The sequence below is a fragment of the Suricata suricatta genome, chromosome 2 (genome assembly GCF_006229205.1).
Source record: "Suricata suricatta isolate VVHF042 chromosome 2, meerkat_22Aug2017_6uvM2_HiC, whole genome shotgun sequence".
In the NCBI taxonomy this organism is placed as follows: Eukaryota; Metazoa; Chordata; class Mammalia; order Carnivora; family Herpestidae; genus Suricata; species Suricata suricatta.
In genome coordinates, this window is record NC_043701.1 from 155,507,048 (window position 1) to 155,521,923 (window position 14,876).

Sequence of the window (14,876 nt, forward strand, 5' to 3'; positions counted from 1 at the left end):
GTAGGGCTCCTGGTGGGAAGTTCTCAACACAGACATCTGTTGAAGTTATGGTAACAATAATGCAGTAACTAATACTTCTTGGAAGGAAATGAAGGCAAACTGCCCACCACTTGTAGTATGGAAAAAACTCCAAGTTGGGTGGTAGAAACCTCAGTACTGTCCCTCCTCGGCACCCCCCACCTTTCCCAGTGCACACACACACAAACATGTGTGCACACACACGTGCCCAGGGAGTTGTTAGGTCAAGCTGAACAAGTTTGTCAGAATCACAAACTTTGCAGCAGGGCTTACTCCTACTCTAAATGTGTCAGAAGCTTCTAGATCTTACTGTCTCCAGTGACTGATGCTGACATAGCGGGCCGCCATATAAGCCGCTACCAACTAATCAAAACAAAGCATAACAAAAATAATTCTGCCACTCCCTTCTCTCACTAGTCCAAAACTCCCACCTCTAATTTCCTTCCTTCTTCCCCAATTCTTAATTAAAAAAAAAAAAGGAAGCAACGCAGTAGAGAAATGATTCCCAACTTCTGGTTTTCATCAGAATTGCTTCTAGAACTATTTTAAAAGGTAGATGTCAGGATCCCAGACCAGATCTGTTGAATCAATATCTGAAGGTGAAATATGTTGATAAAGCCCTACAAGTGATTTTGATGCTTCCCAACTTCTGCTCCAAACTACTCAGTCACCCCACAGACTCAGACAGCAGGAGATCCCAGTGGCTTTTTGTTTTTAAGCACACACTGATTCTGCATAAAGATGAGGCTTCTCAAGTGGTCCCTGTCAATCAACCTACACTGTCCCTGGAATAATCTACCAACAGGCACTGTTCTAGGGGCTGAATACGCAGGCACAAATCTCCGCCCTATGGAGTGTGCGTTCTAGTAGGGGAAATGGATCACCATACTTTTCAGTCTGTGCCTCATTTCCTTCCAACTCTGCTTGCTATGCTATGTAATCTAATAAATTCATCCCTACTGACATCACCCAGACCAGATATCTGAACTTTCATAAATGCGGTTTCTTGGAAACACAATGTTTTATCACAGAGGAGGGTCCTGGAGAACGGGCATGTCAGTCCGGTGATCGGACAGGAGATGTTGTCACATCACACTCAGTAGGCAACTGCCTACACACAGGTAACTAGAAAAGAAATGTGCCTTTGAGCTCTAACTGTTGGCTCTCCTGGGAAGCTTCTTGCTTTCCCAAGCCAAGCAAGAGCCTGCTTCTCCCTAACTTGATTAATGTAAATGATGGCAGATATCCTTAGCCATAAGGGTCTGGTTCATTCTAAATTAAAACAATATATATTCTCATACTTGAGTAAAATGACAAAACTCTTACCACATTTATTACATGAATTGTAGTTTGTCATAAAATGCTCTTTGCATTCTTACTTTAGGATTGAAAGAACTCTGGAAGGTAAAATGATGGAATGGCGACCTAAACAGCCAACACACTGGAATCGACAGTGTACTTATATTTTACGAAAAATCCTTCCTAAACTAGAACTTGGCACTGGAAGCTTTGTGTCATCTGAAGAGAGTGAATTTGAAAGCCTACTACAATTTTATTGGGTGTGTGTATGACTTAGTGTGTTAATGACATTTGTTTTGTGTATGTTGTTAATTGCTAGGGAATAGTAATCTTAAAAATCTTACATCTTATTTTGATCCTAGGTGACAGATGATATGGCATTAAAATACATTTATTTATAGACTAAGAAATTTCAGATATACTGAACAACTATTACCATGACCACACTGCATGACATTTTCTTGGAAAGAGTCATATGTTTTATGTTATATAACCACAAAGTTTGGAAAGAGATGAGCAAAGGAAAATCACCTGCAAATAAATTGTAAAATAATCTCTAGATGGTAGTGATAGATGAGATTTCCTGTCCTTGGTTCTGGGCAAGGCAAGCCTTAATACCATTTATATACAAAATACTCCCAAATTTCTGTATCCAGCCTGGACTTCTCTCCTGACTTCCTTTCTTATATATTTACCAACATATCTGTCATCATCTTGGATCGTTAAAAGGCCCATCAAACTCAACAAGTTTATTACTAGACATGGTGGGCATTTGGAATATTGCTGGGATCCTCCTTTCCCCTTCCTACCCCCAGCTCTTGACATCCTGTCACTGACTCTTCCCTGTGAACTGGCCCAGTGGTTTTTGAAAGCCCAGCCTCCCAAGAGTGATTCTTTCCCCCTACCATCCCATAGACTAGATATCTTCTAGGGAAACCCTCTGAGAGAAGAAAGGAAGGAATCTGTCTGGAGTTAAGTGCATAAGCCGGCAAGGAAGAATCTGCGAATCTGCAGGTGCCATGTATTCATGAATAGGGAGGAAGTTGCTTTTATTTGCATTTAAAAAAACAGAATTAGGGGTGAACAGTTAAGCAAAGCAATTTAAGCCAAGGTTTAAAACTTGTATTTTCTTTGTAAAATTATCTACTTAATAACACATAATCATGAACCTGAGCTTAATCTCGTGGTTTGGATTCAAACCCTGGTTCAACCGTTCACTAGCTTTGACCAAGTTACCTAACTTCCACCCCACTGGCCAAGATAAACAGGGATAAAAATAGGTAATCTGGTTTGTGGTTATGGTGAGGATTAAGTAAGCAACTACTTACCACAGCACCCAGCTCTTAGCAAGTGTTTCATAGATGTTCATTATTATTTGCATTCTATGTGCCAGGCACTGTGTTAGGCACTGGGGTTATGACAGTAAACAAGACAGATACAATCTTGTACATTCGCAGAATGTACTACAGGCTAATGAGACAGACCACAAAATATGTCATTGCAATCTATCGTATTAGGTAAGTTAGGGAAGGACAGCGTTTTATTGCAACCACATGGGAAGAACACATGAACAGATTTAAGGATCAAGAAAAGCCTTCAGAAGTAAGCAATCTAAGGCTTGAAAGAGGTTTCTGATTGAGTATATTTAAATAGATAATTTTACATAAGACAATGTACCATAATCCTTTCATCCTGTCACACAGTCATCAATAAATATAAACTGAATCAGTGTTAAATAAATTTTTCCATAATGCTCACTTAAATACCTCATGTGTAGGACCAAGTAATATTCTCTTGGGCAGTTTGCTATTCTAGAAAGGGTGCATATATTTGGAATGTTAAATGTGCCGGCTCTGGTATCAGGACTGGCTTTGCTTCTCTCTCTCCGGAAAGTGGGAATTATAGGAGAACCTACCTCATAAGGTGGTTTGAGGGTTAAATACATATGTGAAGCATTTAGTACTGTTCCTGGAATGTAGTTGATAAAGTTTTTCGGGGTGAGAGTGGGGCTCATGGGGTCCAGAGCCAATGGCCAAGAAAGAATTCTTGAAGACATCTTGGTGCAAAAAAAGGTGATTTTATTAAACCACAGGATAGTTTTTTAGAAAGCACCGGAAGAGCTGCCCCGGGGACCAGGAGGAGAGACTGGCTAATATACTATGCAGTTGGGGGAGGTAGAGTCCCGGGGAAGTTTCCAGTGAGATTTTCATATGCTAAAGAAGACTCCCAGGATACTGGAGGCCTAGCTATTGTCAAGCTAAGGTGGTTTTCCCTCTAGCAAAGCCTTAGCATGAAGACAGCAGGGAGTTCCTGGAGAAATGTTTTACTCTGCCAACCTCAAGTATTTGTCAATGGGCTGCAGGTTATAAGGAAATTTAATTCTGTCTACCATTTCCTCTGCCTTTGTTTCCCACATCAGTTGTAAGCACCAATGAAATAACTGTTATTATGTCATGACTATCATTATTTGAGGCTTCTGTAATATTTTTGCATACGTTATTTCCTGATTGCTTACATGCCTCTAGCATGGGTTTACATGTTATTCTGTCTTTGGTCTAGGTCACAGGATTTCCTATCCAGATGCCATACACTGATGTGCAGTCAATTATCGATGCTGTGTATCAAACTGGAATTCACTCTTCTGAATTTCCCCAGACAGAATTTGCTCTAGCTGTATACATTCACCCATACCCAAACAACGTATTATCTGTGTGGGTCTATTTGGCTTCCTTAGCTCGACATCAGTGAAAAGGAAGAAGAGAAAAGGAAAATGTGGTGTGTGTGTGTGTGTGTGTGAGTGTGTGTGTGTGTGTGTTTTATGGGCCCCTTGCCCAAAGCTATCGAGACTTTTCTAGTATTTCAGATTTTGCTACTTATCCTCAAGTCCAGCCAAATGTGAGCCCGAATTTTGGTTCCCTTAGGGAGTTGGGTACCACAGAGACTCACTGCCTGAACCTTTAAAAATGAGTCTAGACCTCCTCAAGGAGAACACTTCAGGCAGTCTGGTGGCTGGGTCACTGTCTACAGTAGGTCTTACTATTGGAAAGAAGCAATTCTGCCCCCTCCCTTTTAAGCCAGTATTACTCAAATTGTAGGCCTCACACCACCTCAACTGAATCACCCTGGAGAGCCTTGTTGAAAATGCAAATTCCCACACCCCCTAAGACCTACTGGGAGTGGAGCTCCAGAACCCACATTATTTTAGATAAGCTCCCTAGATAATTCTGATGACCTGTTAAGAGTGAAAACCCTGCCGTACGGAATGTTGTCACTACTAGAGTGAGGCTGGTACTTTTGAAGCTGGTTCTGATGTAATTCCAGGTAGGAGGTATTCAAGTTACAAACTCAGGTCATCGCCTCTCCAAAGGTTATTTCCCTGCATAAGAGTAAAGGAAAAATCTGCCAGGTTGGGCTGAGGGCTGAGGGCAGCTTCTCGAACCTCCTAAAAGTTTTCACTTGAGATGCTACTTACCTGAAGTTCTTTCAGCGCCTAGTATTTGGAAAGACTTCCCAAGAAACTCTGTCTAATATGTTTTCCTGATTCTGTGAGAAAGGGAGAAAATGGTCTTATCAAATCTCAGGGCTCCTTTTTTCCTTAGCAACCTACCATTCTCGCTCTTGGCCCTTTTCTGCTGCTTTTCTTTCCCAGCAGTGGCTCCAAGGAGGCCCATCTAGATCCTACGAGCCTCAAGAGAGAGTGGACAGGGATCTTAGAAGCTCTGTACTTTCTTCTTTTTGATTGTGCTTCACTGAGAAAAGTATTTACACAGTTTACTTAAATGCTACAGAATAACTTATTCTAAAAAAAAAAAAAACCCAAAGGGTACAGATTCCCAAAGGTTGATGAGAGCTTTTTTTGTATGAGGTAAAAACAGGAGAAAGAAGATTCACCTCTCCCAGCACAGGAGCACTGAGGCTTCTTGGGTCACTCCCACAAACAGAGACCCCCCCGCCCCCCAGATACATCCTTATGGAATCCTCAATCTGAATCCTGCCCTGCAATGCACTTGAGTGGGCTGGTGCCAGAGAAGACCTCATTTATTTGCAGTGACGTTAGTCTTGGACCAAACATGTGACTACCTAAGTAAAATAGTAAGGATGTCATTGAAAAGAATGCTTTTTTCTCCAAGATTAAAACCTAATTGTGTGCCTTCTCTAGCATGTATATGAAAACTGATCAGAATTTTTGTTCTTATTTGAATGTTTGTATTTAAATGCTCTGTGAATAAACTTAAAAAATTTAAAAAAAGGAATAAATGCTCTGTGAAGTTTTGTTATCAACAAGTATACCATATTGATTGGGGTAGCTGTAAATGAGGTCTATGGAAAGAGAAGGTTGCCAAAAAAAAATACTGAACTCGGGGCGCCTGGATGGCTCAGTCAGTTAAGCATCCGGCTTCAGCGCAGGTCATGATCTCACGTTTCATGGGTTCGAGCCCCGTGTTGGGATCTGTGCTGACAGCTAGCTCAGAGCCTGGAGCCTGCTTCAGATCTGTATCTCCCTCTCTCTCTGACCCTCACCTGCTTGCGCTGTCTCTGTCTCTCAAAAATAAATGTAAAAAAACATTTAAAAAAATAGTGAACTCATGCAGTCCATTTCTGTGGCACCTTCGATATTTACATAACTATTTTGTTAGTCGTTTATGGTTTTCAAATTGATAGGCCACTTAAGAGTTAGGTAGAAAGTGTTCATAGGCAATCACAGAGAATCCTTTTGAATCATATATTTTGCAGGTGTATGGAGTTCTCAACTAAAAATTTTTCCCTAAAATTTTGAAATCGTCTGTAATGAACCATTTTTTTCATTTGTCTACTTTAAAAACCTGTGATTTTATTTTTAAGTTTTAATTTTGATTCCAGTTAGTTAACATACAGTACTTTCTTATTAGTTTCAGGTGTACAATATAGTGATTCAACCCTTCCAAATATCACCCGTGGCTCAGCATGACAAGTGCACTTCTTAATCCCTATCACTTATTTAACCGGTCCCTGCACCCACCCACCCCCCCTTGTGGTAACCATCAGTTTGTTCGCTATAGTTAAGAATCTGTTTCTTGGTTCCTCTTCTTCCTCCCCTTCTTCTTCTTCTTCTTCTTCTTCTTCTTCTTCTTCTTCTTCTTCTTCTTCTTCTTCTTCTTCTTCCTCTCTCCCCTTTGCTCATTTGTTTTGTTTCTTAAAATCCACATATGAGTGAAATCATATGGTATTTGTCTTTCTCTGACTGACTTATTCCACTTGGCACTATACTCTGTAGTTCCATCCATGTAGTTGCAAAGGGCAAGATTTCATTTTTTTTTATGGCTGAATCATAAATATTCCATTGCATATATATATATGTGTGTATATATATATGTGTGTATATATATATACATACACACACCATATCTTCTTTATCCAGTCATCAGTCAAAGGAAACTTGAGCTGCTCCCTACCATGGCTATTGTAAGTAATGCTGCTATAAACATCCGGGTGCATGGATCCCTTTGAATATGTATTTTTGTATTCTTTGGGTAAATACCCAGTAGTGTGATTGCTGGATTGAAAGGTAGTTTTTATTTTTTAAATTTTTTGTAATTGTTCATTTTTGAGAGTGAGGGAGCAGCGACAGAGGGAGACATAGAATCTGAAGCAGGCTCCAGGCTCTGAGCTGTCAGTACAGAGCCTGACACGGGGCTAGAACTCCGAACCATGAGATCATAACCTGAAGTCAGACGCTTAACCGACTGAGCCACCCAGATGCCCCCAAAATACATGATTTTAAATGTAACCTATAATTTTAAAGTTCTTTAAATCATTCCACAACTAATAATGGAGCATTCATTATGTACCAGATGCTTCAGTATCTGCTGTAGTACAGCAGTGAAAAGACAAAGGTCTTGCCCCTGTGAAACTTACATTCTTACAGGGGAAACAGACCATGAGCCAATAAACAATAAGTAAATGAGATAATTTCAGTGTATACTGAGTGCTATAAAGCAAATAAGGAGGATGGCATGATGGAGAAAGACTTTGGTGGGGATGGAGGGTTTAAGCAGAGTAGTCAAGGAAATTCTAAAGAGACAATGTTACCACCAAGATTTAGAAGATGATCTATCGACTAGAATTTCATTTGGTAGCATGGAACAGAAACCCAACTGCAGTATCCTAATCAAACAGGGATTACTTTTTCACATAACTGCCAAACCCAAAGGAGGAAGTCCAAGTCTGGTGCAGTGACTCTGTGATGTCTTCACCCATCTTCTCTAAGGAGGCTTCTGTCAGCCAGCTCAGTGGCTGTCAAACTTCAGCATGCTTAAGACCCACCTGAACTAGTAGTTGACACAGATTGTTGGCCCTACCCTCAGAGTTTCTGATTCAGTGGATCTGAATCAGTGGGGCCCGGTAATTTGCATTTATAACAAGTTCCCAGGTGATGCTGAGACTGCTGGTCTGAGGACCACATCTTGAGAACCTTTACTTTAGCCTCACATCTCTTTCTATGGCAAGAAAACGCAGAAAGAGAAGGGGGAAGGTAAAGGATGCAGCTAATGTAGCTCTTTTAAAATGCTTCCCAGGAGGCCACGCCTAGTAACTTCCACTTAGATCCCAGTGACCAGAACTGTATCACTCCTAGCTACAGCAGAAGCTGGAAGGTCAAGCATTTTAAATGAGATATTGCTGTCCCAATAAAATCGGTGTCCTGTTGGTGAGGAAGAAGGGGAGCGTGGCTTATTGGGTAGGCATCGGTGGCTTCCACAGATGAGAGGAAGCTAGTCATGCAAACCTATAGCAAAAGCATATCAGGCAGAGGAAACTGCAATTACAAAAGCCTTGAGTCCAGGAAGCAACTTACGACTCTGACTTACGGAGGGGACCGGAAGGGACCGTTAGAGGCACAGCATGCTGGAGAGGCCATCAAAGATCAGATCACAGAAGTCATGGTGAGGAGCTCAGATTTTATTTGAAGTACAATAGTAAATCATCAAAAGGAGTTAACTGAATAACATTTTTCTTTTTTATATTTGAGATTACTTCAAAAATTATTTTTACAGATACTCATAATTTTATACAAGTGCATACATGTGATGGTATTTTTTAAGCGCAGCCTTTCTTTTTTTTTTTTTTTTTTGCTTAGGCCCCTGTCCCGTTGTTCTCCCCTCCCCCTTCCTCTATCCACATTATCACCCCACTCACCTGCTTAGTAACCAAGTATCCATCCTTCCACTTGGCCATCATTCTCAAATACATACGTACATATATATGAGTGTATGTATATGCTCCTGTTCTATAAAAATGGGACCATATTATGTATGCTTTTCTATGTGTTGCTTTTCTCCTTCAAAAATAGTAGAAATACCTCCAGGTAAATGAATTCATTTTTCTTATTAAAGGATCCATAGTATTCTAAAGTGCGGGCAGAACCACTACAAACATCTGAACAGTTTATGCACCACACAACTCATAATTTATGTGCAAGGACCTTGAGTTGTGTAGTATGTGATGGCCTTGGTTGTGAATGTATTTACTATGGTTTATTCAACATTCTTCTATTGATAATATCTTTTGATCCAATTAGTCAAAGTGTTGTTTAGTTTTTCTATGCCCTTGCGGTTTTTCTGTCTTCTAATCCTGTCAGTTACTGAAACAGGTATATTGAAGTTGTCAACCATAATTATGAGTTTGTCTATTGTTTCTTTGAGTTGTCAGGTTTTGCTTCTTGTATTTTGAAGCTTTGTTGTTAGATGTACATACCTTTAGGATTTATGTCTTCTTGGTTATTTAACCCTTTTCTCATTGTGCAGTGTCTCTCTTTAGCCTTACTAATTTTCTTTGCTCTGAAGTCTATTTTGTCTAATGTTTATATAGCTAGTTCAGCTTTCTTTGAATTTGTGTTTACCTGGTGTGTATGTGTGTGTATATGTATACATTTCATCTTATTTTTTATGTTTATTTTATTTTTGAGAAAAGCACAAGCAAGGGAGGGGCAGAGAGAGAGAGAGGAAGACACAGAGTCTAAAATAGGCTCTAGGCTCTGAGCTGTTAACACAGAGCCCAAAACTGGGCTCAGATCCACAAACTGTGACATCATGACCTGAGCTGAAGTCAGACACTTAACCAACTGAGCCCCCCCCAGGTGCCCTCATCTTTTTAGTTTTAATATATCTGTATAATTATATGTGAAGTGAGTTTTTTATAGATAGCAAACAATGGGTTATTTTAAAAATACTTTCTGACAGTCTCTTTTTTTAATTGGCATATTTAGACCATTTATATTTAATGTCATTATTTATGTTTGGGCTTAGGTCTACCATTTTATTCCAATTTTTCCTTTCTGTTTTTCTTCCATTCTTTTTTTTTTTTAATTTTTAATGTTTATTTTTGAGAGACAGAGACAGAGCACAAGCAGGGGAGGGGCAGAGAGAGAGGAGGACACAGAATCCAAAGCAGGCTCCAAGCTCCGAGCTGGCAACACAAAGCCCAATGCAGGGCTTGAACTCACAAACTGGGAATATATTGATTTTTTTGCTCTATCTTTTCATATATTTTTTAAAGAGTTTTCTAGGGATTGTACTGTATATACTTAACTTTGCACAGTCTACTTAAAAATCTACTTTTTACTACTATAAGTGGATTGTAGAACTATCACCACCATATAGATTTCTTTTTTTTTTTAATGTTTTTATTTTTGAGAGACAGAGACAGTGCGAGCAGGGGAGGATCAGAGAGAGAGGGAGATACAGAATCTGAAGCAGGCTCCAGGCTCTGAGCTAGCTGTCAGCACAGAGCCTGATGTGGGGCTCGAACCCACGAACTATGAGATCATGACCTGAGCTGAAGCCGGACGCTTAACCAACTGAGCCACCCAGGCGCCCCAAATTTCTTACACTTCCTGCTTTATATATATATATATATATATATATATATATATATATATATGTGTATATATACACACAAACATATATGTATAGTGAGATTTATATATTATATATGAAATTTTCATATATTTATGTATTTAAATAGAAAGAAAGAAAGAAATAGATTTATTATAAAGAATTGGCTTATGCAATTGTGGAGAGTGAGAAGTCCCAACATCTATCTACAGTCAGCAAGATATCCTGGAGCACAGGAGACAAAATGGTATAAGTTCTAGTCTGAAAGCCAGCAGGCCGGAGACCCACAAAACCCCAGTGTTTCGGTTTGAGTCTGAAGGCCAAAAAAAAAAAGCCTATGTGCCAGCTCAAAGCATTACGGCATGAGGAAATCTCTCTCTCACTCATAGGATGGTTAGCCTTTGTGTTTTATTCAGAACTTCACTGATTAAATGGGGGCCACCCACATTAGGAATGTATGATATTGTGATATAATAAATGTATAATGGTCTTTGTCCCCACTTCATGATACAAGAGCTTCTAAAAACCCTTGGAATTTCTTGAATGATAGGGATAAGAGAAGTATCTTTTAACATTTAGAATAAGCTCTTTCAAGCATACCTAAGTTTATCTGGTAATGATGGGACTCTTGGTGGGCCCCTAGAGAGCTTCTGGAGGGAGGCTGGAACCAACCATGTGATTAGGGGGTTCGAACTATCAGCCCTATTCCTGCCCTCCAGGGAAGGAATGGGGCTAGAGATCTAGGTAATTACCTACAATGGTCAATGGTTTTATCAATGGTTCATGAGTTCGAGCCCTAAATCAGGCTCTGTGCTGATACCTCAGAGCCTGGAGCCTGTCTCGGATTCTGTGTCTCCCTCTCTCTCTGCCCCTTCCCCGCTAATACTCACTTGCTCACTCTCTCTAAAAAATAAACATTAAAAAAAAATAAAACCTTTAAAACTGGATAACGATCAGAGCTTTATGGAGAGTGTTGGGCCTCTTTCCCAAAGTCTAGAAGACTTTGTCACATGTGTGTAGCAAGAGCAAAGAACCTAAAATGTTAAAGTCAGAAACAATCTCAGCCATCATCTAGTTCACTATAAGTTTATTTCCGAGAAAGAGAGAAAGAGAGAGGTAGAGAGACAGGAGACAGAGAATCTGAAGTGGGCTCCACACTGACAGAAGAGAGCCTAATGTGGGGCTCGAACTCAGCCCCACTGAACTGTTAGATCACCACCTGAGCCAAAGTCAGACACCCAACCTACTGAGCCACCCAGGCACCTCTTTTAAACATTTTTTGAAGTTTATTTTTGGGGGAGAACTTCACTTTATCGATAGGAACATGAGTCTCAGAGGAGACAAATTACTGGCACTCCACTAGGGAGCAATAAATCAAGAACCAAGAATTAGAGCCTAGGTCTTCTTGCTTCTACTGCTTTGTATCAGTGGAATCCAATGTAGCCACTGAAAGGAATCCCGGATGTTCTATCATTTTTTAAATTTTTTAATATTTATTTATATTTAAGAGACAGATCATGAGCAGGGGAGGGGAAGAGAGAGAGGGACACACAGAATCGGAAGCAGGCTCCAGGCTCTGAACTTGCTGTCAGCACAGAGCCTGATGTGGGGCTCGAACCCATGAACTGTGAGATCATGACCAGGGTCAAAGTCGGACACTCAACCGACTGAGCCACCCAGGTGCCCCCTGGATGTTCTATCAGTGAATGTTCACCAGAATATATTATGTGACAAAGCTGGGTAGGTACACAGAGGATATAAGGTGTGATTATGTGTGCACAAAATGGGGCATGCATTATGTATATGCATTGTTAAAAGTACTTGGATATTCCTGGAAGGGTACAAAAGAAAATAAAGTTGGGGCGCCTGGGTGGCTCAGTCGGTTAAGCGTCCTACTTCAACTCAGGTCATGATCTCACAATTCGTGGGTTCGAGCCCCGCATCGGGCTCTGTGCTGACAGCTAGCTCAGAGCCTGGAGCCTGCTTCCGATTCTGTGTCTCCCTCTCTCTCTGACCCTCCCCTGCTCGCACTGTCTCTCTCTCTGACTTTCAAAATAAATAAGTAAATAAATAAATAAAATCAGCTTAAAAAAAAGAAAATAATGTGAATGTTGCCTCTAGGAAGAACTAAGATTGGGGCGAGAGGGGGACTTGCTAGTAACTCTATACAGTCTTCTGTTTGAATGTTTTACCTTTTGCATGCATTCATTTAAAAAAAATTAAACAGTTTAACATCAGTGGCTTTTTACTGCCTAAGTTTTGTGAGTTATAAATGCATCCGAGAGAATCTGGTCCTATCCTCGTCTTTGCATAATCCATTTTGTGCCTTAGGCAGCAGGCACACTGGACCGTTTGCAGGTTCCCTCACTCTGCTCTCTCTGTAGAAGTTCTGCCTTTTTTTTCCCACTGCCATCCTTTCACACCATTCCTGGCTGCTGCTTCCAAGATTTCCAAGTCTTTCTTGTCTCTTCACTCCAAGCATACAAAGACCTCCATGTTCATTCCAAACACGCCTTCTGCTGCAATATTCAAACCACCAGGTATCTGCATGCTTCCTCGCTTCCCTCGGGCCTTTGCGCACCTCACCTTACCATAAAACAATGTCCATTCACTATCACTTTCTAGTCTCTATTTCTATTTCTTTTCCTTCGCAGCACTTGTCACCACGTGACTTTTTGTTGTTGCTCACTGATTGTGTTTCTCTTTCCCCTTTAGAAAATAAACTGTATGAAAATCAGACTTTATTTAGCAATTAGGTACATACTCAATTGTGTCCGGCTTACCCCAAAGGAATTAATAAAAACATCATAATAAGCCTAAATTTACACTTAAGGGAGTTATAATCTAAGTTATATATGTATATACACACACACACACAAATCTATAATATGAATGAACATTAAGGTCCTTTCATCATAGGAGGCAAATCCAGAAACTATGAGAACTGTTTGTGAACAAATCCCTCCCAGTGAATAACATCCTCAAACTAGAAACCACGAGAGACAACCTACTTATTACACTGATGATTACAATCTGTGACCTATTTTTCTGAAAAGGTTCTTAAGTAGACTCTGCACATTTAAGTTATTGGGATGCCAAATTATTGTCATAAAGTTGCTTAATGCACATGAATTAGAATCTGAGAAGGTAAGTACTATTTAAACAGCATTATAAATGGCATGGAGCTCTTAGCCTGATGTGTTCCTCTCCTCTCTAGGGTTATCCTGCAACTGAGATAGGCCGGGTGGCCTCTCTGTGGACAAAGCTGGTAGGCTGGGTTCTGCCAACCTGTGCTTCTTAGTTTTCCTTGTCTTGCCATTAGTTCCTGTAGCTCTCTTCTCCTGGGCATAAACACTGTCTCACATAGCTCATACATGTATCTGCAGCTGCTCGTCAAATTGATCAAGATGTCATTGTGATAAGTAAAACTACATTCATCACTTTATAGTAGCTCTTTATCATGCATCCTTAGGTTCAAAGAATTCTTAGTAAAAGGGAAAGGTTTCATGATTTATTTTTTAACATTAAAAGTGTTAGATCTGCATTCTCAGCAAAGTGAGCATCACAAGAGGTCCTGGGTTGCCAATGCACTTCTGTTGTGATAGTCCACCTTAAGGGTTAAAATACAATTGACTAGATTTCTGCGATTCATATTTCAGGTCCCACATCACCTAACTTGGTGTTGGAAGTGTTTCCACAGTTCTGTAGTTTCCTAATTTAAGACCACAGATGGCTAATTACTGTGATCCACTTTCAATCTGACAAACTAGGTAAGCTCAACTTTATTCAAAGCTGTCAGGAATCTCTAAAGCAAAGGAAGCGAGGGGGTTAAGTCAATTAGGTTTCTAGAAGGAGTAGGTTTTGAGGTGGAACTTAAAGAGCAGAATTTCACAGAGAAAACGTTTTTACGGGGTTCAGAAACAGCTAAAGGATTTAAGGAGGAATTGATAATCCTACTCAGCAGCCCCTAGGATGTAAATGGGGCTGTTGTGATGTGAGATAAAGCAGACTGAATCTACATTGCAAAGAATTTTAAACGCCAAGCTGAATCTTCGGAACTTTCCTCCGCGGGCATCGGGAGCCATCGAAGGTAGTCAGCAGGTGAGTGGCAAGACCAGATTGGCTACCGGAACGAGGATCAACGTGGTAATTCCTCCAGCGCCCTCCTCCAACCTCCGCCCGCCCCTCGGCGGGCTTCGCGGTAGGTGGTGGCGAAGCAGCAGCGCAGCTGCGAGCCTCGGGTTGCGCCGGGCCGGCAGGGGCTGACGCTGCCGGGTCCCGACCGGGGCCTCCGAGCCGCCACCAGACGCTGCACCTGGGCCCGGCCCGGCCGCCGATTGGACGGCTCGGCGTGACCCGGCTGTATCGCGAGACGAGATTGGCAGCGGCGGGGCCGCATGTGCCCCCGCGCTGGCTTTGTACGCCGAGCCGCCTGCCGGTCCTTTAACAATGGGCGGTGCGAGCGCCCCGGCGCTGGGCCCGAGCTGAGGCCGGCGCTCTGCGGCCGACTGTCCGCATCATGAGCGGGGCCGGCGTCCCCCGCACGCCGGCGGGGCTGGGGCTGTGAGGGCCGGGGTTCCGGGTAAGGGAGGCCGCCGTGGGGACCGGCAGGCCCGTGCTGGGCGCGGGGCACCGGACCCTCCCGGCCCGGCCTTTTGTTCCCCTTTCTGGGGCCGCGCGATCCCGTGC

The 14,876-nt window shown here is 41.6% G+C and overlaps 2 protein-coding genes across 3 annotated transcripts in view; both read left to right on the plus strand.

Moving 5' to 3' along the window:
• Positions 1 to 5,166, plus strand: part of CC2D2B (coiled-coil and C2 domain containing 2B) — an 87,844-nt gene extending 82,678 nt beyond the window's left edge. Inside the window, exons 32-33 of the mRNA XM_029932293.1 lie at positions 1,403 to 1,577; positions 3,877 to 5,166. Coding sequence (XP_029788153.1) covers positions 1,403 to 1,577; positions 3,877 to 4,065 — 364 coding nt within the window. The 3' untranslated portion in view covers positions 4,066 to 5,166. The remainder of the gene's footprint in view (positions 1 to 1,402; positions 1,578 to 3,876) is intronic.
• Positions 5,167 to 14,406: 9,240 nt separating this feature from the next.
• The window catches only part of CCNJ (cyclin J), an 18,546-nt gene continuing 18,076 nt past the window's right edge, over positions 14,407 to 14,876 (plus strand). Inside the window, exon 1 of one of the 2 annotated variants that reach the window (XM_029932297.1) lies at positions 14,407 to 14,769. The gene's annotated coding sequence lies outside the window, so the exon portion shown is untranslated. The remainder of the gene's footprint in view (positions 14,770 to 14,876) is intronic. The other variant, XM_029932295.1, reaches the window with a different exon arrangement.